The sequence below is a fragment of the Marmota monax genome, unplaced genomic scaffold (assembly GCF_021218885.2).
Source record: "Marmota monax isolate L192 unplaced genomic scaffold, Marmota_monax_Labrador192_F-V1.1 WCK01_AAM20220418_F8-fsc00075, whole genome shotgun sequence".
Classification (NCBI taxonomy): Eukaryota; Metazoa; Chordata; class Mammalia; order Rodentia; family Sciuridae; genus Marmota; species Marmota monax.
In genome coordinates, this window is record NW_026694772.1 from 3,574,133 (window position 1) to 3,596,973 (window position 22,841).

General features: G+C 34.4%; 1 protein-coding gene across 1 annotated transcript in view; it reads right to left on the reverse strand.

Annotated features, from left to right (window-relative positions):
• Positions 1-2,404: 2,404 nt before the first annotated feature.
• Il1rapl1 (interleukin 1 receptor accessory protein like 1) overlaps positions 2,405-22,841 on the reverse strand; it is a 1,313,791-nt gene continuing 1,293,354 nt past the window's right edge. Inside the window, exons 10-11 of the mRNA XM_046425318.2 lie at positions 8,553-8,723; positions 2,405-8,134 (exon numbers count right to left, since the gene is read on the reverse strand). Of these exons, the coding sequence (XP_046281274.1) occupies positions 7,416-8,134; positions 8,553-8,723 (890 nt within the window). The 3' untranslated portion in view covers positions 2,405-7,415. The remainder of the gene's footprint in view (positions 8,135-8,552; positions 8,724-22,841) is intronic.

Sequence of the window (22,841 nt, forward strand, 5' to 3'; positions counted from 1 at the left end):
TTTTTTTTTAACAACCTGTCATTAATATGAAGATAATTGAAAATTCCTGAGAATTTATGTGTGAGTTTGAAGTACACAAGTAATACCAAACATTTTTTTAAACTTGAGAATTTTCTCTTGATATTTTGAATCATGTGTCATATTCTATGATTCACAATTTAAAATACACCATGGAAATTATACACTGAGTCATAATCCTTATATCATTTTGCTTGTTCAACAGAGGTTATTTTCTTTCATTAAAAAACCCTACTGAGGTAGAAATGACTTTATGAAATTTTAAATATGTTAATTACTTCAAAATTCAGCCTAAAATAACCTTACAGGGTTTTTAAAACTATTACTTTAAATTTTCATGATTTATCTCTGCTTCATCTTTGATAAGTGTTTCTTAAATAGCTGTCCTCATAAGATATGATTCTGCTTAAACACCAATTCATTCTAAGAGGCTTATGGTTTTTCCCTTGTTATGCTTGTGATGGAAAGATTTACCACCATTCCCTCCCCCCAAATAAATAAATCATAAGGTTATTAATCTTAAACTTAAAATGAAAAGTAAGGCCAAAAACATTTCCCTCTAGGAATGAATGTGCACTACAAATAGATGCAAACAGAGTAGAATAACAAGATGATTAAAGATTTGGTCACTTTAAAATATTACCTGAGGGGACTATATTTTAAGGTTGTTATGTGAATAGTACCTAAAGAAGAAAGGAATAAAATACCTGGGGAGAAAAAGTAAGAAAGGGAAACAGCAAAGAAAGACTCTTAAGTTATCATTCCTTTCATTTTTGTTTCTTAAAGTTTATGAAGGAAAAATGTGGAATTTAACCTTGAAGAGACCATTAATGTGATAATGACTTTTAAGTGATTGAATCAGTGATTTGAATCTCTCCATAATCCAGTAGCAAGAAAAAAAAGGAATTGTAGGTTTCTCTTTCCTTCTTTTTTTCCTCTGCCAACTGGGCATTTCTTAAGTCTCTTTCTCAAAACCACAACAAGAATTAGGCCTAAGTGTTATAAGCTTAAATAGAGAGGGAAGGAAAAGTATTACAAGAGTTATCAAATTAACAAACATACTTACATATGTTCCAACAACACATTATTTAATTTATTTTCATCTATGATCACGTAGAAATCAGAAGAAACATTTGTAGCTTAATAAATAATTTAATTTCTTGAATTTCTATGTAACATATAAATTTATTTTTACAGGATATATAGAGAGCATACTCATAGAGAGCAACAGACTTATGAAACGACTATAAAACACAAATTATAATTCGAGTTTAAAATTTTTCATTTTTACACTTGTATTTGTCTATTTTCCTATTGCTAGTCAAAGCAAAACCAAATATATAATTGTTAAATATTCTAAGAAAAAAAGGAGTGCCTTCATCACCTACGCATGAGTTACATACATTCTAGATTGTACAAAATCAAAAGGAGATAAGCAAAACTAAAGGGAAACACTATGTAAAATGCACTTTTTACTGACTGTTGAACAGATCTGAGAGTGTCTGAGTTCAAAATATGACTTGAACACCAGCAGAGGAAAATGACTAAACCACTTTCCTATTGGGTTCCTTCAAACTCTGAAAATGTAAAAGTTTTTGTAATTCAATAGCAGATTATATGAACATACCTCCACTACTTTGGTGGAAAGAATACACTACGGATTCTAGTTAACAGGAACATATACTGCAAGGAATATGGACAACTGCCCATGTATCCTAATATTAAGATGTCTTCCTCCCAGTTGAGAATAAACCTAAAACACTCACATCTGATCTCCCCAAATTTAATTTGTCATTGACTAGTAAAGATAGATCCAAATTACTTTGCCACATATTCATGCACTATGTAATAATGTCATTTCACATTAAATCTTTTTTTTAAATGACACAGCATGCCCTTTGAAACTTAACATTATCTGGGTTATGAAGATTGAAATTTACACGACATCAATATTACATGTGGTACTCTGAAGTTCATGTGCAGTTTTTCAGATTCTACTCATTTAGTAGTGGAGGGAACACAGTGTGATGATTATTTTTAGAGTGATTGCTTTTGTTAGAAAGAGAATAGTTTTCAGGCTTATGGACTCTGGGAGATATATCAATGAAGGTAGTAAATGGTAGGAAAAAATAGTACCGTACTTTACTTACTTTAATGGAGAATTGAGAAACATGAGTTTGTCAGTGGACCCAGAGGCTATTTAGAGGTAAATTTACTAGTGAGCAGAAGGAATTGATACACACCCACTCACACATATACATATTTATAAGATATATATAATATATATACACCTATATATATATTATATATATATATATATATATATATATATATATATATATATATATATATATATATATATATATAAAATCTTACACATCTGTAATGGAGAAATTCTTTGTGTTCTGAGCCTGGAGTGAAGAAATGATACTGAATAGAAGATTGGAGTGACTACCTTTTTAGTCTTCATTTTCTACAGATGTGACTGAAATTTGATGATGACAAGGCACATAAGATTAATATTAGAATTAACTCATCACATCTTTGTCCTTATTTTATTCAAATTTAGTCAGTTCTTATAGCTCCTTATGGCACCACCTCAATTTATAACAGCATAAACTTTCACTTTGCTATGGATTACAAGTAAAAATTAAAACTTTAAATAACCACCACCTTACTTCAGTTTATTCTCAAAATTTTCTATATTACCCCAAATTCATATCATAATTAATGAAACTGGTCAAGATTTAATTGTTGAAAGTCAAGTTACCTGTTCTAAATCTTTGCACAAAAGAGCTGGGTCTTTTTGGAAAGACACATCAAAAGGTTATTTATTCTCTTTGTATATTATATGAATTTCAGTTTTGTTGAAGGAAAGATGAGTAAACACAAACCATAAAGAAGATTAATAAATATGCTATCATTGCCAATTGCACAATTTTACCCCAAACTACCCTTTGAATAGGTGAAGAAATTAATAACTATCCCAATAATAGTAGTCAATTCTCATTTATCTGGGCATAAATATTCATCATGAAATTTTAGTTTACTATTCTCCCACAAAGAAAGGCTACACTGGAAGAGGAATTGCCTCTATTAGAAGAATAATAGTCATCCCCTGAATTTTCATGAAAGTAACAAATGATAGATATAACATGTCTACATGATATGTGGGTTTATATGAATTTTCCTGTATGAGACTATCCTCTAAATTCAAATAGTAGTAGCTTTTTAGGTGATAAGTGTCTTCAGATTCACACCCAGAAAAACAGGTTTATTGATTTTATCTGGAATTCCAAGGGCTTATTTCTTATAATCCTTTTGTAGATCCAAGGTATCCTCAAGTTTAAGGTCTATTATTAAGGACATCCAAAATTTGTAGGTTACTTTCTTTGTTCAGAATAATCAAGGGGCAGGATTCAAGAGAAGGCAAGGAATAGCCTCTGCTTCCATTGACAAGTTTCTCTTTTTAAGGAGCCCAGTTGCATCAGCATCTTTTTGTAATGACTGCATATGCTGTTAGAATTTTTTTTTCCACAAAAGGGAATATAGGTCTGTAGGTGGGGTTTCTAACTTATTTAATAATATTTTACCTATATTAATTAACTACATCAATAGTGGTATTAAGGGCCAAGCTAGTTCAGACAATAAAGGATTTTCTTCTTTCATGTCTGTGTATTCTTTTAGTTCTATTAAGTCACTTTGCTGGTACAATGTCAATACTATCCTTTGAATTTTAATAAGCTTTTTTTCTGGGACTAATGATTATAAACTAAAACTATTTTTTTTAAAAAAAGACATTAAGCACAAGATAAAAAATACCCCTAAAATAGGGAGAACTTGTGTATCATTCCAGAATCAGAAAATACTTCACAAATTTATGAATGAATGTTTTCCTAGAAATGGTGATATCAATTTACATAAATTGTATCTGAAAAGGACTATTCTAGGATAATCAAAACTTAGAGTTTAGGAGCTGGCTGTCAGTTAATATTTGCTCTTGTTAAAAAATGATTAATAATATTGAAATATGGAAGAAACCAGCATCTATATATTTAAGATTAAGTCAGTAGGGTCCAATACATATAGTATGAACAAAATAATAAACACAAAATCATTAACTATTTGAACAATCAGGTGTTTAGCTATAGAAATGTAGTAGGTTCGTGACTCTTAACTATGTCTTGGATTTCATAGAATTGATCTAAACTTAAATCAGCTGGCTACACAAGATACAAATATCTTCTCTGCCCACAGAAGACCTAAGAAATGGGGTACAAATTAAATAATCAAAGATTTGAGCACCAGAATAAAGGGTTGGACGCTCATAAGCAGCAAGTTGAGGTTACACTAAAGAACCAGATGGACTTTTGAATCCTAAGACTCGTTTTGAATCATTCAGAGCCCAAGCGGCGATTGATGAAAAACAGGCAATACCAAACGTCACACATGACCAAGTCTGGAAGTCCATTCTCTTCCCCAGCTTGGCTAACATATTCACATTTGCAATTGTGTTTTTACAACTAGAATATTCTTATCCCCCAGAACCCCACCAAAAAAAAAAAAAAAAAAAAAGAAGGATGAAACCTAAGCACTAGGGGAAATACATTTTTTCTCATTTTATTGTGAGTTCTAACAGAACTTTTGTTAAACATAGAGCACGTGAACACATGACAGTTTCCTTCATTTGTTCTCATATGGAGCTGATAGAAGAATACTTGGGAGGAATGTTTCTAAATCCATAGATAGCTTCTTTTGCATTTATTTCATTTTTTAAATATGACAAAGCATTAGAGGAAAAAAAAGTTCCTTAAGTTGTGAGAATATCAAATATTACCCATCAATCCCTGAATCATGCTATTCAAAGTGCTTAAATCTACGCTAAAAATAGAACAAAAAAATGTACTCCCAATGCAGCTAAATTAACACCTATGGATGCCTAAAATATGACTGTGGTCTGATTACTTCCTCTACATTTATTCCACACTTCCATCGTGCACATAAAAAAAATAAAAAAAAATAAAAAGTTTCAAAAAAACCCCAAAGAATTAAACCAGGCCATTGCCACATTTACAGTTTTCTGAGCAGTGGGGGAGTTTGGAATCCAGTCCAATGAGGTTCACTGCCACCAGTCCCTGACAGGTGTCCATAATACAAAGTAAACAATGGCCTTCTCCGATTCTGAACATAACCCAATGTGCAAAGCTGACCTTAAAGTTTTATGTGTCCTTGTAGCTTCTGTTCTGGTTTGTGAAAATGTGACACGGATCCAAGGGAGCACAGGAATAAAGACAGATTTGTAGAGAAAGACCCAGGCAAGTTGTCATGGAAGTAAACATTTTTTAAGCAAATAAAAATCAATGCACATCCTAAGACTCCTTTACCTTGTCAAACAGATACTGGGACCTTTGCACTGTTATAAAATGCTTATACTCATCTCTCACACGTTTGCAGTTCTATCTTACCCTCCCCAATGAACTCTATTGCAGTTTACACTTATTCTTTTTTTGTGGCCAACTCACAACTCACACCAAACTGTAGAATTGTTTTCTCATTATATGGTGTTAGGAATAAAGCAAATGTACAATAGTCACTACACGAGTCCACAGATGATGACTGGGATGGAAGTTCCTTTGATGAATCACTAAAGTAATGTTTAAGTTCTATTATCTGTTTCTGTCACATTGACTTTTGTAAAACTAAAAGCTACATAGGTAATATTTCCTTTTAACAATTCTGTTCTCTGTAGGTTCCTTTGTGATTGATTTTATATCATTCTTAACATGAATATGAATTAGCTGCTTATATCATCAATTTCAAACATAAAGCTAAGTGGTAAGTGATGAATTTCCTGGGAGCATCAGCTTTCTATTTCTGAATGATATAATCATATAGCTAAAATAAAATTAATTCTTTATACAGTAAAATTAATTATTTTAAATACTTTCTGATCTAATTTAAAAACTATCTTTTGTAAATAATGTTTACTTTGAAAATACTGATCTCTGTTGTTATTCATGTTTGACCTCCTGAGTTCTTATTTAAACACCTTATATTAATATGTGTTGCTTATTCACAAACTGAAACCAAACACTTAGTCCTGAATGTAGCCTTAAATATTAAACACAAGTGAGTTAACATTTAAATACAAGGGGACGCACAATAAGATTCACAGATTTTCTCTGACTCTTTAGAAAATAACATTTTGTATAATACAAGGTGACAAAACATATTTGATGACACATCCTGTTCTTCCCTTTGGTTTGAAAGACTTCAATGTAAATTTCATTTTGACTTGCCTTGATTCACCCTTTTGAGTTAACTTGCCTGGCATTTGCACATAATCTCATTTGCAGAAAAATTATAGCGGGAAAAGAGGAAGTAGAATATTAAACAAAAACAGCCACAAACACATTCATGCCTTTCCAGGAAGTGATCAAATATAGGGCTTGATTTTTTTTGTTTTTTTGTTTTTTGTGTGTTTTTTTTTGTGTTTTTTTTGTTTGTTTTGTTTTGCTGTTTCATATATATTTATATTTATATTTATATTTATATATATATATATATAAGGGTACATCAACTCATTTAAAAAACGGAAACAACACTCTCCCTCATTTTCATGCCCTCGAACTTCTCTTCTTAGCACTCTGTAGTGGTCACTGTCAAGTGACTAGCACGCCTTTGGGTCTAGAGTGTATTCTGAAGAGCAGTGAATTAAATGTTAAGACAGTTAGACCCACCCCCACCCCTCTGCAGAGTTTACACATCATGCTGCCATTAGAAGGGTAGAGGAGGGGAATGAGGTGGGACAAGGAAGAGATTCAGGGCCCTGACAGGTAGGCCCTCCTATGAACAAGTGTTCTTCTCTCTCTCTCTCTCTCTCTCTCTCTTGTTTTTCACAAATGGCAATGCTGGCGTTCGTTGCACTGCTCTCTGAAGGCCGACGTGGCCCAGCTGATCCTAGGCAGAACTCGAGAGAGGATCCGGTGCTCCTTGTCCCATCAGATAGATTTGTCCAAGCACCCCAAGGAAATGTTAAAAGCAAAATAAAAATTTAAAAAAGGAAATAAAAACCCATTCTAAAACTAAACTAATGAAGCAAAAAAGGGTTTTCTACCTATACATCAGTCTCTTCTTTAAAAAAAAATGTAAATTTACAAATTCCAATGACATATAAAACAAAGTCAAAAAATGTAATGGTAAGAGACATGGTAAAACAGGAAGACACTGATGCTACAAAGAAATTCCAAAAAACATATGTACAAGACCCTGTTTTTCCTCGTGTTCTAGAGATTGTAATGCATGTTTTTAACAGCAGCAGTCGAGGATTTAGTTCCAGGCACTGGACTGCAGATTCCGCTCAAACTCCCAGGAATGGGATGTCCCTTGCTTTTCTGTCACCAAATTACACTGGATATACTGGTCTCCCTTGGCAACAGTGGCAGGATGGCACTGTTTGTGTGGGCCTCATCTGGATTCTGCTCCCTGCTTGATTTTGTCTGTGGCCGCTGCCCGTTGATAAGTGTCATAGGGATGTTACAGTAGGTATGCTGATTTCCTATGGAGGTAAGAGGCAGGGTGCCAGTAGGAGGTACGTCGTACTCATAGCTTCGGTAGTAGTGTTTCTGACGCATTTGCGAATGGTACGTGTTGTGAAAGGTAGAACGGAGATCTGGATGGGCAGTGGCTAGAGCTGTGGAAGTGGCTGCGGCCATGGAAATGGCAGAGACAGTCTGCAGCTCCCCAAAAGGCCCCTGCTCACTGACATCTAAAGCCTGCTCGTGTGTAATGGGTTCTATCCTCTTAAAAGGCATCTCATACTGTAAACGTTTCCAGAACTTAGAGTTCAATTTGTTGCATTTTGGTCCATGCCATTTAATAACTGTCAGGAGCTTGATGGTGTGCTTGAGGGCCTCCACCTCCTGGTAGTTCATAATTCCTCGTAGCTCACTGCATTCAATTAGTATCACTTTAATTTCTCCAGTCACAAGCATATTTCGAAGTCTGGTCTCCAGTTCAAAGATGCTCCAGCCCCTTCTAACTACGTAATTTGGGGTCATGACAATGATCAGCCGCTTGCTTTGATCTACACATCTTGCCACATCTTCAATGTATGCTAGAAAGAGAAAATAATGTATAAGAATGAACAAGCTAATCATTTGGTCCAGAAAACCCTGGTAAATTCTCTAGTTACATGAGGATTGCCATTTGTTGGGAAACACTTTGAGAAGATGAAAATAGCCAATCATCACTTTGAAGAGAGCTTGGGCCTTACATCTTGTAATGTTTGAAGTATTTCTCCCAGATACAAATATTTCATTTGATTTCATCAAGGCTCATAGAAGGAGATGCTTTAGAGAATAATTAAGCATCTTCTCTGTGGTATCAAAACTTAAATTTCATATGAATGCACAAAGACATTTCCTTTTTCAGAAACTAGTAGATACAATTTTTGAAGTCAAGAACCCCAAATTAAAACTCTATGCAAAAAGTAATGATGCAAACAAATTATGCAAATGAAAACACTAACTTACTTCCAGTTGGGATTAAATCTCTATCTGGTATAAACAACTTATATCCATAATGTTTTTCAAGCATATCAGGTAGAATTTCAAGGGCAAAACGTTCTTCTTCCCCAGTCTCTTGATTCCACTGGTCAGGATCCACTTTGGTATATGATAGGTAAGCATCATAATCTTTATTATCTGTTAAAAATACAGATACAGAGTAAAGTTGAATTCAGTACAAAGAAAATATTAGAACATAAAAAACAATCATTTATTTTCATAAACACCTTCAAATGTCTCATTCCTGGAAAACAAATTGGGAAGCCTTCATTAATTTTATTAAGTGTTCAATAAAACCAAATATTCTGGGACTAGTTTGGAAGTAGAAGGGGTCATATTTTGATTTTTGTTGTTGTTGTGAAAATAGTAGGAGGAAAATCAGTGAAAAGAGTAATGAGGACTGGAGGTGTAACTCAGTGGTATAGCAAGTATGTAACATGCACAAACCCTGGGTTTCATTTCCAGCAAATGCAAAAAAAAAAAAAAATACATATAATGAGATGCTGACTTCTATCATTTTTGATGCATAGAGTATAAGAAATCTTTACTGTTTATAAAAACTGCATGTTTGAATAGTAGTATGCTCTTATTGTAGATATTACATTCTTACATTCAACCAATCCTGTCTTTGGTTATTTAACCCTGTTGGAAGAGAGAGAGAGAGAGAGAGAGAGAGAGAGAGAGAAACTGTACCTTGCTTGATTGTGGAAAAGTGTTTTTTTTTTTTTTTTTTTTTTTTTTTTGAGAGGGGTACTTGCTGTGTTGTCCAGGCTGGCCTCAAACTCTGGTCTCAAAAGGTCCTCCTGTCTTAGTAGCTGGGATTATAGGTGTGTGCCACTCTATGAAGTTCTCTTCTCTTATAATATCATCACTTTGATTAATAGGTAGCTAAGTAATAACATTTCATGTTCTCAGATAGCTATGATCCTATCTTTTTTCTTTTCATTTTTGAGATGAAAAGGTCTCACTATGTCACCCAGGCTGACCTAGAACTCCTGGGCTCAAGTGAGCCTCTTGACTCAGTCTTTTGGGTAGCTGGGATTGTAAGTATACCATGCCTGGTTTGAGCAATGATTTTTAGATTCTATGTGCTGTTCACATAGCACCAATTTTGGAATTATTGATTAATTTCTCACTGAGACTCAGTTCTTGGGTTGCAGACTGAGAATATTATTAAATTGAATGATTATATAAAACATTTTTTACTGGTATACATTTATTTTACACATAAAATAATGCCAAACTGTTTGTCATCATTCTATTCAGTTTGGGTACAAGAATAAAAAAGTACAACATAAACTAAATGAAAGTTAGTACTAAAATCTGATTTCTCTCCTCAATCTTCCCCCTTCTTACATGACAACTTTAAACATTTGAGTACTATTATCATGTGTTCTCTTTATCTTATTGTTTTTTCTAATTTTGAATCTCAATTTCTCATTGGTTATTTCTAGAATAAGAAATCACTTAACTTCTAGATTTCTTGTTTATCAATTTTGGTTTTAGAATATGATGTCAGGATTTATAATTCACCTCAATTCTAAATACCGTTAATTTGATTAGTTAGTCTATCAATATAAGTATCTTTAGCTCTAGTGTATTAATCAATTATTAGATCAAATTGGATTGAAATTCTCATAAATTTTAGAATAAAATGAACTTTGAGTTAGGCATGAATTTAAAATCTGTGAGTATAAGATATCCAATATTGTATAACATTTTTTTACCATTGCTCTCAGTGACTTGGGGATATTCCTTCAGACTTCAGGGGCACTAACACTCACTTTCTGAGATTTATATAAGTTTAATTCTTTTTTTTTAATTTTTTATTGTTGGTTGTTCAAAACATTGCATAGTTCTTGATATATCATATTTCACACTTTGATTCAAGTGGGTTATGAACTCCCATTTTTACCCCGTATACAAATTGCAGAATCACATCAGTTACACATCCATTGATTTACATATTGCCATACTAGTGTCTGTTGTATTCTGCTGCCTTTCCTATCCTCTACTATCCCCCCTCCCCTCCCCTCCCCTCCCCTCTTCTCTCTCTACCCCCTCTACTGTCATTCATTTCTCCCAGGAAAATAAATTTAATTCTTATAGTCAGATAATCTTGAGCCATGTGAGAAGTGGAAAGTTCAGTGGTCCATTTTCAGAATATAGTATTTAGCCTTAAGTGGGATATTAAGATCCAATCATAGGTGTTTTGAGCTTCCCAATCTTTATCCTATCATAGCCATTTTAACTGTAGCCCTTCCTTTTGCCTGCCCCAATTTTAAATTTAGCCAGTTGTGTAGATTGTAATCCCAAATTCCTCCTATCAGAGCAGAGGACAGTGATGGCTTAGGGATAAAAACAAGTGGACTGCCCACCCAAGTGTTCTTGCTTGCCAGACTTTGTTCAGTAGCACACCCTTCTAACAGAAGTCAAGTTTTCCTTGCTGAGCTAGTTTGAAGCAGTGTTTCATTCTTTGGCACCCTGGTATTTCTAACAGCTGTCTAGAAATCATTCTATGATTACAATTTTCAGGGCAAACTGAGAAAACTGATTAATACACTGAAAGTTAAAACAGGTATCTAAGAAGCTAACAATGCCACTATAGGAACCCTGGTAGAAAACTTTACACTATTGAAGATTTCTTTTTTTAAAGCAGCTTTTAGGGAAAAAAAAGTTTTAGAAAATAGTAACCATCCAAAATGTGTTATATTTTGGTATTTCCTCTATTCTTTGTTCAAGATATAATTGCACATATGATAGATTACATTCAATTTTCACCAGAAAATATTATGTTTGGCATAGGAAGGCTTTGTCTATAGGCCAGAGTCAGTCTAAAATGGCACCATGTGCTGATGCAAACACTTTAGTTGAGTAAGCAATCATAGCACATAATAAAGAAGTATATCATTTGGGATTAATATTTAGTTAAAATACTCATTCTATAGCTATTCCCATGCATTTCCTATAAAATATAAATTTTTCTTTTCAATATAGGTCAGGTGATTCCAGTCTAGTAGAAAATAGATAAATCAATAGTCTATTTTTATGGGATAAATGTGTTACTAGGAGTAGTACAGGTATCACAGGCCAAAGAGAGTACTTTGTAAGTCAGAATAATATTATTTTGTGCATATGATACTTTTTTTGTGGGAAGTTTCTTTTTTTAAGCTTGCCCCCTAAACACTACAAAGTGTTGAAGCTCTTCTAAATCTGGGGTGTGTTCTAGTTAGATTCTTATTCTTTGCCCTTTGTCTTCTCTAGGATTAAAAATAACATGCTTACAACATAACAAGCTTCCTATCCCAAGTTCTGTTCTTCACCTTTTATTTAATTTTCATTTTAATAGTAAAACATCTCACTGCTTTAGTGTTTAAACCTAAGGTGCAAGTTCTATTTACTTTCTTTTTTTGCTAGTCATTTCAAAGCTATTCATTAGTACAAAGAGTCTATGTTCGATTTCCTTCCTAGGTTAAGCTCAGTTCATTTGTCAGCTGTTATATTTTACCCAATTTTCACTTTCTTTCTCTGTATGGATAATAAGAATAGAAAATGGTCATGGTCCCCAATTAAGGGGACCTTCCTGGACTACCTGGTAAAAACATTAATGGACCCATCAAGACCTTTTTCATATGCAAAGACTCCTTTGTCTCAGAGTCTATAAAAATGCTAGGTGGGATGAATCTAGTTACAGGAAAGATTAAAACTCAAGGCTAAAGAACACAGTTCATGATTTTGGTACTTTTTCAATGCCTGTTTAACATAGATTTTGATCAATTCTCATACCCCAAAAAACTATATAAGCCCTTGAGCTAGCATGCTAAAATGGATTTTCCTGCTCTCAGGTGCCCTCTTGCATTCATTTTTCTTCTCACTGAAATAAATACTGTTCTATTTACTCTTCCCTTCTGTTATTGTCCATGGATTTTATTCTTCAAATTTTTGAGACAAGAACCCAGAGATAAATTGGTGAAGCAGAGAATCTAGTTTCATCTCAAATCTTCAGTTTCAAATTCAGCCACCAAATTTATCTTTCCAAACTAATCAAAACTTATGGAAGCTCAAAATCTCTATGGCTACCCATTGATTGTATAAATATTCAACAACTAAATCTGTAGTTTGGTTTCCTTTAAATTGAGTCTGATTTCCCTCAGTCAGAGGTGATCTCTTTTCAAATTTAGTATATCATTGTGTTCTTTATCTTATTTTCTCCTTTAGACTTTATGACTCTTGTCTCAGACATGTAAGTAGGGATAGATAAGATGCTCAAATATACTTGTTGAAAAAATGAATGAATTGTCTTTCATTTGGGCCATATGTGACACATACTGTGTCTAGTTTCAAGAATTTTTAAATATCTGGCCATTTCTCAGGACATATGGCTTTGGATATGTAGATTCCATGGTGCGCAGACTTTTCAAGAAATTGCTAAGAGCTGTGGGGGTTAGAGGTTAGCAAGGTTCCTTTGGACCTTTCGGAGTAGTCTTGAAGTATGGCTCAATATGGTTCCAAAAAATCCAAAAGACCTATGGCCCATGTCAATGCCACTAGGAATGTGTTTTTAGACTGGAGCACAAATGACAAACATTTGGAAGACTTGATAAAACATAGATTTCTGTGTACCCCTTCCAGTGTTTCTCATTCAGTATTTGTAAGTCTTGAGAAACTGCATTTATAACAAGCTCCCAAGAGATGCTTCTGCTGGTCCAATGATTATACTTTGAGGATCTTTGTTGTAGAACAGAGTATAGACATGCAGAGATCTTGATGACATCAAGCAACTGCAGTCAGCTTTAAGGTAATTGAGCAGAGTACCATAAACAATGAACCTTGCCCTCTTAGCTCCATTAGAAATGCTTTTTTTATTTAATTACCATCCACCAGTATTTTAATTTCACTGACTAAATGAATAAAAGGCTTAAACATAGATTGTTACCATACTTTTAATCTCTTACTAGGAAAAGCACAATTCAGCAGAGAAATAAATTTGGAGAGATCTTTTTATCTTCAGAGACTATTTTAACTGGCATAAGATAGGTTTGGTTTCTCTTGCCATCTAGGTATTAGATGGAAGCTCTTACCTTATGTGTATACAAAGATGTATGTTCTCTCTCTCTCTCTCTCTCTCTTTTTTTATTAGTTACACATGACAGTACAATGATCTTGACAATTCATACATTTGAATCAGATGGGATATAATTTCTCATTTTTCTGATTATACAGGTTGCAGAATCACATTGGTCATACAGTCTCCTGTATACCCACAGCAATAATAATGTCTATTTTATTCTGCTGCCCTTCCTATCCCCCCTTCCCCTCCCCTCCTATCACTTCTCTCTCTACCCAATCTAATGTGACACACTTTTTTTTCCTTCTCACAACATCATACATGTATTCTGTATTACAGTGAGGGTCTCCTACCATCTTCCTTGCAATTCCCCTTCTCCCTCCTTTTTCCTTCCACCTCTCTTCCCTATTTACTGGTAATGTTTGAAATGTTTTTAATACAGATGGCATACAATAAAAACAAAATAGATAAAAAATCCACATTTTGTTCAAAAAGGGAGCCAGATGTGGTGGGGCATACCTGCAATCACAGTGTCTTGGGAGACTGAGGCAGAAGAATACTTCCCAGGAGTTTGAGGCCAGACCAGGCAATATAGTGAAACCCTATCTCAAAAAGGGGGAGGGGAATATATTCTTGTCTAGACTAATATATAAAGTGACTACATTAATGTTAAATGAACTTTGGGAATTGATGCTATGGCCTCAGTCAGTTTGCTATCACTTCATGTCATCTAGATGAATTTACAGTATTTAAGCTTATAACTCCTAGTTAGAAAGGAGCTATTTGCAAGCATTATCATGCTGGCAGAAATCCCCTTTGCAAGAATCCATGGCACCATCTTCAAATAAATGGGATGCTTGATTGATATCTAATTTCTATCTTTCTCTAGAGTCTATGTCAGTGTAGTAATGGGTTAGGCGTTTATTTACCACCAGAAGCAAAACCCTGATTTGTAAGTTGTCAGACAGGAAATACAGTGCCAGATACCATACTAAATTCAGCAATGTTTTCTGACTCAAAATCATATGGATTCCAAGGTCTCATCTATTTTCACAATTGGCATCTGAATATGCATCATGGATAATATTTCTGAGGTTGTTTTTGACATCTGTATGAGCATATTTTGACAAATCTTAATGTGTATGAGCTTCAAGTGTCTAGTGAAACTTTGAAAAAGTTGGCAGTTTCATTACTATAAAAACCAAAATTAACCAGGTATGGTGGCGCATGTTTGTAATCCCAGCAGCTCTGGAGGCTGAGGCAGGAGGATCACGCATTCATGCCAGCCTCAGCAATGACGAGGTGCCAAACAACTCAGTGAGACCCTGTCTCTAAATAAAATATAAAATAGGGCTGGGGATGTGGCTCAGTGGCTGAATGCCCCTAAGTTCAATCTCTAGTTCCCCCCCACCAAAAAAAAATACCCACCAAAATTATACTAATATTTTTAAGGGACAGTGCTATGATCATTTAAATTAAGCTTTGGTTTATAAACAGCTTAAAAGTTATCATATAGTGGACAAGTTTTTTTCTTATTTTCTAATTTCACCTAACAACTATAATTTGGTTCACTGAAGAGGTAGAAAAACAGCAGCTGGTAGATAATTCTTTGAAATAATTCTTCATAATCTCAAATATAGTTATTAAGTTAACTCTTCATGATTTTCAAGTGATTCTGACTGAGTTGTCTCACCCCACAAAAAGTCAAAACAAACAAATAAAAAACAGAAAATACACAAAATACCTGAGATCAAAATCAATCAATTTCTATCTATCTATCTATCTATCTATCTATCTATCTATCTATCTATCTAAAGTCAAACAGGTCCTTCAGATTTTATTCATTACATTGACTGAAATGACTACTGGCTTTTGTCACTGTTTTATAAGAAAATGTTTTTGAGGGGAGAAAAGGAAGTTTAGACTGTATGGAGTTAATAAATAAAACAACAAATTTAAAATATTATTAAGAAGGCTAGGGGTGATGGCATGCATTTTAGTCCCAGCTACTCAGAAGGCTGAGGCAGAAGGATCACTTGGGCCCAGGAGCTCAAGACCAGACTTAGAGACACAGCAAGACTCCATCTCAAAAAAAAAAAAAAAAATCTTATTAAGAAATCTTAATGGGGGTAGGCAAATTGAAACTGTTTTAGGAATTCAAAAAAGAATTGAGAAAGGTTATAAATAAAGACATATTTCTTTTTAACATATGAAAAGATATTAACCTCAATGCTCTTTAGGAGGATTGAGAAGTCAAGGGATTCATGCATGTTTTAGAATAACATAGCATTTAAAAATATCAGAAAATGTAATTTGACAGCTCCCTTTTCAAGATGAGAGTGGTGGTTATATTGGATCTGGGGTACAGAAGAGATTTACTGACAATAGAAATAGTTTGAGATTGACATCCAGGTCTTCAGTAGCTTTTAACCTTTAAACACCTATTGAATAGTTGTCAGATGTTATTGGCAGCTGGCCATATCTTTTTTATTCTCAAATATTTATAAGTCACATAAGTGAAATTGACTAGTGACAAAAGCCAACATTCAGCAAATGGGTTACCAAATGAGAATGGAGGACTCAAAGATATATTGTGTATTTTATCTTGAAAGCTTATTGTGTATGTTTAGGCATAGCATGTTAGCTTAAAAAACTGTGATAATTAGAAATTATCATTTATATAATTTGAATAAATAAGACTTTTAGGAAAGTAAGCCTCATTCTTTCTCATGTCTCAGATTTGCTTTCATATACTTTCTCACATTTCTAAGACATAGTTTTTCAAATAAAAAAACTTTGTATAGCTAAATCATATTTATTTGAATGAACATGCATTAAATATATATTCTTTATATTTTGATTTTATGATTATTGGATGTGATTATTGAAAGAGTGAAAAAGTTTCATTCATTTTTTCAGTGCTGGTATTTGAACATAGAACCTCAGACATGTTAGGCAAGCACTCGTACTTTCACTTGCTTTTAATTTCACTTGTGTCATGACAATCACTGACAATTGTATTCTAAAATAAAAGTGCTTGAATTGCACATTTTAAAGCTATACAGTAATGTTCAGTTTACATGTTGTGCCATTTGGTACTTTTCTGGACTATTTTAATTCATAAGGAATCAAACACTTGAATATGACACTAATTAAAATATTTATGGCTGGGTATGGTGGCACACACCTGTTATCCCAGAGATTCACAGAAGGATCACAGGTTCTAGACCAGCCTCAGCAACTAGTGAGGCCCTAAGCAACTTGGGGAGACTCTGTCTCAAAACAGAAAATAAGGGGGGTTGGGGATATAGCTGAGTGGTTGAGCACCCCTGGGTTCAATCCCTGGTAATAAAAAATATATGGTGTGACATAATGGAAAAAAAGTAGCAAAGCTCAAATCCTGACTTGATGTCATATTTCTTTATATTTAAAATAGTACCTTGGGGGGCTAAGAGTATAGCTTAGTGGTAGTGCACTTGTCCACCATGCAAGAGGTCCTTGGTTCAAACCCCAATTATTCCAAAAATAAGAGAAAACAGCATATCTTCCTGAAGCTATCCAGGGGAAAATGAATCCTTATAACAACAAAATGCCCAGCCCCAAAGAGTCATTTGTTAGATATTAATTTCCTTCCCTTGCTTCCTTAAGAGGGCAGTAGGTAACAGATTAGAATCCTTAAGAGGGTAAGAGGTAGCAGAATAGTACAGGAAGCAGAGGATTTGCCATTAAAAAAAGGCTAGATTCTTACCATTTAATAATAATCATATACCAAAAAGAACTATATGTCACTCCTTCTGGAATTAAAAAACTCATCTAGGTTGTTCCTGTGTATGCAATTTATTTAATCACCACCACCAATATATTTTTTTTAAATCCAGAGAAATAAAACCCCAAGCCCTATAGTTTCTACATGATTTACAGAAATGCTGTGTCTCACTGATGGACACGAGGACAATAATTTCTGAATCAATGAATAAAGAGTAACCTTGTAATGGAAAAAGAAAGAAAAATAAACTGTACAGCCTAAGATTATATCAATGCCAATTTGTTTCATATACCTGAAATGAAACAGATGTTCACATTTTCTGAGGGTGGGGGTGTAGATTATAAAAGATTGCTCTAACTCATTTTGTTCAATACTTGTAATAACTCCCAATGTCAGGCTAGGAGATCTTTTCCTTCATCTTTAAAATGGAAATCGTGTTAGTTATTATAATGTTCTTATAAGTTTGCCCTGCTGTCATTATGAGTAAGCATGCCCTGGATACCCCACAGGCAGAGAGAGAAAAACAACAACAACCAAAAAAATATCCACATACTATACTCTGGGAAAAACAAACATAAAGCAGGGTTACAAGCTTTTAAATAAAGCTGGAAGGGATACTCCAGGCAGAGGCATGGAGGAGCAAAGAAGCTCATGTTTTTTTGATGTTTGTATTTTCTTTTTAATTATTCCAGCACAGACTGTGGTACTGTGTTTTTATAAGTTCTACTCTAGAGACAATAGGTTGCCCTTATCAGGATGGTCAGCTAGTATTTAATTAGAAAAAGGCAGCACCTACAAGCATTTAAACTATCTTTATTTCTGATTTTAAAAAAAGAGATATTTTGGTAATTAGCATGATATACATTAGAAATTGGGTTTCATTGTTAAAATTAGTAAATTTATTAAGCATAAGATCTTTGAAATAGTCTCTCCAGGGTGAAATCAGTGCTAATTAAGATATGGATTACTTAATTTAGAAACACACACCTCATCTATAAGAATCTACCAGGGTCAGTAGCCTGCCCTCTTGGGAAAACTCTTTTAGTTTTAAGTCCACAATGGTCCTGTTACCTGATGAGGAATATTTTTGGATGACATTAGATGGAATGCCTGATCCTACCCCTGGAGTACTGCCACATTTGCCACAGAAAATTTCTTGCAAGGTTTGCATGAACTCCCCCGCCCCCACACACACACACACACTACAGGGTAGGAATTTCTTCAACTTTAAGGATCGGTTATATGCCTATTTGTTAATAAGTATATATGTAGCAGAACTTGTCCAATCAATTTTTCATTTTATTATGGAATCAAGATGATGACAGAGTAGCTAACCTTTTCCTAATCCTTAATGATTATGGTTACCTCATTTAGCTAAAAGAATTTGAGAATTATGCATAATTACATTGTCTTAAGTTAGTTCTCAACAGCTGTGTTTGTCCAAAAACCAACATCTCACTGTAATTGGAATGGTGTGTGTTCAGATCCCATGGGAGTGGCAATGATGCACAGGGAAGTTTGGCCACCCTTAGCAACTGCTTTTGAGCTAAGAAGACTGGATTTATTCTGGAAGGCAAAATGGGCCTTTTTTTTTTAAATTTTGGGGGGCATTTAAAAAATTCTGTCAGAATGTGAAGGGTAAGTAGGGGTTCAAGAATGATAGCAAGAAGAGGTTGTAGGAGGCTTAGGCAGAATTATAATTAAGGGTAAGGAAAAAAGGGGGTGCAGCTTCAAGAGGTGCAATTTACTGACCTTGAAACTAATTGGAAATGGCAGGTGAGGAGAAAGTATGGCCAGTGAGGTAACAGATGGTGAAAAAACCAAGCAATGAAATTCAGGACGATGAGAAATGAGTTATGGGAGGGGAGCAGGTAATATAAAAGCAGGGTTTGGGATCTTTCTTGGTAGAAATAACCAGTAACTAGAAAAAAATTAAACTGAAATAGCAGAACTGGAAGCAGGACTTTTAGATTTAGGAATTATGGGTTTACAAATGTAATTAAAGATAGAATGTTGGACTTGGGTTGTGGCTCAGAGGCAAAGCGCTTGCCTGGCGTGCATGAGGCACTGGGTTCTATCCTTAGCACCACATAAAATAAAGTTATTGTGTCCACATATAACTAAAAATAAATATTTAAAAAAGATAGAATGATAATGTGATCCAAAAAGTTGAGTGTTGTCACGTTAGAAGAGAATTGGTAAGGCCTGAACCCAGGGGAAACAATAAAATGTAAGGTTATATAGAGGAGGAGCAAGCAGATATGTGAATAAACCAAGAAATTAAAGCATATTCTATCCCAGAAACATGTCAGAATTCTTCTATATCAAAATCTTTCTGATACAGAACTGATATAATCAATTAACACTCATTAGAACAACTTGATAGCAACTGACTGAATGTGCCCCAAATACCAAATACTCCATTTTCCATCTGATACAATGGCAACAATTCTTGGGATTAAGAGTCATTTCTAGTTGTATGATTATTAATGATAAACATAACATTTGTTATTCAATAAATATTCAATGGATCTGTTATTATAATCAATCACTGCATTAGGCCATCGCTTCAAATTATTAGCTAAAGTTTGTATGCGTGTGTGCACACGTGTGTGTGTGTGTGTGTGTGTGTGTGTCTGGTTCTGGAGATTGTCCCAAGAACCTTGTGTTACCTACAAAAGTGCTCTGCCAACACAGAGCTACACCCCAGCTTCCTATTAGCTAAACTTTGTTTCCTTGTTCTTCTTCATACCCTTTGCTTTTCGTTACTTCCAAGAAAATTTTATGAAATTCCCCTTTCAGGAGAGGTAAAACTGATAGAATGGCCAAGAATAAAGAGCTTTGACCTCTGAATTACATATTTAAAAAGTGAGACAATAATCTGAACAGCCTGTTCTTCTTAATAGTTCTCCCTTCTTTGGAAGAGAAAAAGACTTGTAGGAGAGCTAGGAACCATGTGGATTTGATGATGTCAGAGAAGCTTTCCACCACTGGAAGCATATGCCATTATTAAATCATAATAGTATGTGTAGAAGGATATAAAGGGATGTGATTAAGGTATAGAGGTTGCCTGGGTTTCTGAGAAGGACTCAAGGTCCCAGGGAGGGCAAGGCGCTAATAGAATCTCCTATAGTCTGAGGCAGAATCTGTAAATAGAAAGGATTTGTGATCTTTTCCCCAGGGATTGTCTTGGGAAACTACTTTTTAGAGAAATTCTGCACACAACATGGGATCTGCATGTTAATGAGGCTATGCCTAAGGGGATGATTTTTTTTTAAAACAGGGATATGGGTTTGCAATGTAGCAGAGTTTATGGTGCTAGAAATACATGTAAGCATGTCTGAAATTTCCAATGGAATAAAGTCTGAACAAGTGTGTGAAGCTTGTGTCTGGAAACTACAGCAAAGATTTTGGTCTTGAGTAACCAGGGCTCAGTCCAAAGAACTGGTGGGAGTATCTCAAATAAGACAGATGGTGTAGGCACCAGAGGCCTTTCCCCTTTACCAGAAAGCTGTATGTGAGTTCCCTAGAAATGGGTTTCTTGAGGGAAAAGGGAAGGAGAAGGGAAATGGAAAATCTCAATTTAAAACTCAATGTTAACACATAAGAAGCTGAATTCTAAATCAGAACTGACAGTTATCTTGGGGTTGCAAGGTGATAAGTTTTATTTGTTTGTTTATTTATTTTGCTATTGCTGGAAATGAGAATTTGAGAACCAAGTTGGATACATTTAGATGACTAAAGAATTAGAGAAATGTGATTTTGTGTGTGTGTGTGTGTGTGTGTATGTGGTGCTGGACATTGAACCCAGGACCTTGTGCAAGTGAGGCAAGCAATTTACCGACTGAACTATATCCTGAACTCTAGAAATATGAAATTTATGTATGCCTGACTTTTGTTAAGATGTAGATTTTGAACTTACACATTGTAGTTATTATCGTATTATGGTTCTTAAGGAACAATGTTTCTGAAAGTTCTACAGGTCAGATGAGATGCAGCAGGATAGAGTTAAGAATGAGGTTCTGTTCATTTCAGCTGGAGAATGTCTACTTTTAATACAAGGAGGGTGCTCATATCATTGCACTTGTAGTAAGACTTCCTCCTCTAAAAGACATTTGAAGGTGAGTGTGGTGGTGTACACCTGTAATTCCAACAACTCAGGAGGCTAAGGCAGGAGGAGCACAACTTATCCAGGGGCTAAACAACTTAATGGGACCCTGTCTCAAAAAAAAAAGACATTTATATATATATATATATAAAGGGGCTAGGCATGTAGCTCAATGGTTAAGTACTCTTGGGTTCAATCCCTGGTCCAAAAAAAGAAAAAAAAATGAACAAGCACTGCTTGACACTCTTTGCTACCCCCTTCCTTTTAAGGGGATTATTTGTGCATTAACCTTATCTAGATGATAATTAATTTAATTATATTAGTTTTCTTTGAGTCTAGTGCATTCACAGTAGCATGTCAAGGAAAACCCTTCTAGTTAGACCCTGATAGTGCATTCAACATGACCCTAGGGAGAAGGTTCTAACAAATTCTAAGGCATTTATTAGCAAAATTAGCTTTCTGGGAGATCCTTCTCATCTACTAGAATATTATTTGTTAATGTATCCTTGCTATATATTTTTTTTTTGTTTAAAACACAAGAAAGTCTGAGAACTCAACAACTTCAGAATAGCAGTGAAATCTAATAAGCAGGATCCCCAGAGGAATGTTCAAATTACTGAAAGTTCAACTGTATATAATTCATAATTTTTATTTTATTCCATTATTTTCTACATTCAGAAAATGATATATAAAAGCTACATCGAAAATTAATTAATTGGGTAATCATTGGGAACACAAACATATTCAAAATAGGGTTAGTAGACAAAGTAAAACTTGTCTACAAAATCTGCTTTTTTCCCAATATCTTCTATTGTCCAAATTGTTCAAATGACAAGAGATCTTTAGATGATGCCGAACACACCAAATTTGAAAAGAAAAAAAAAATAAGATGGGGATTCAGTATTCAATAAAATAAAGGATTTGAAAACAGACTTATTTTCAAATCCCACCCTGGCCACTTACAGTAATACTTGCATTATCATCTTAAGTAAGTTATTTAACCTCTGGAAGACTCAGTTGCCTTATCAGTAAAATGGAGATTATAATATTGACCTTAGAATTTATGTGAGGCTTAGCAAGGATGATTTGAAGAATGTCTAACACCCTGCTTGGTATGCTCATCCAACAATAGCTCTGACATTGACAATTTTCTCACATCTCTTTGAAGCAGTAGCAAAGAAAACTAATAATCTATGTGAATAGCCAAGACAGTTAGAAACAGGGAACAACTAGGCAAGCCATCACTTAAAACAAACAAACAAAACCACAGTTTTGCTTCAGCCCAGACTTCATCCTAATGGGAAAGGGAGAACT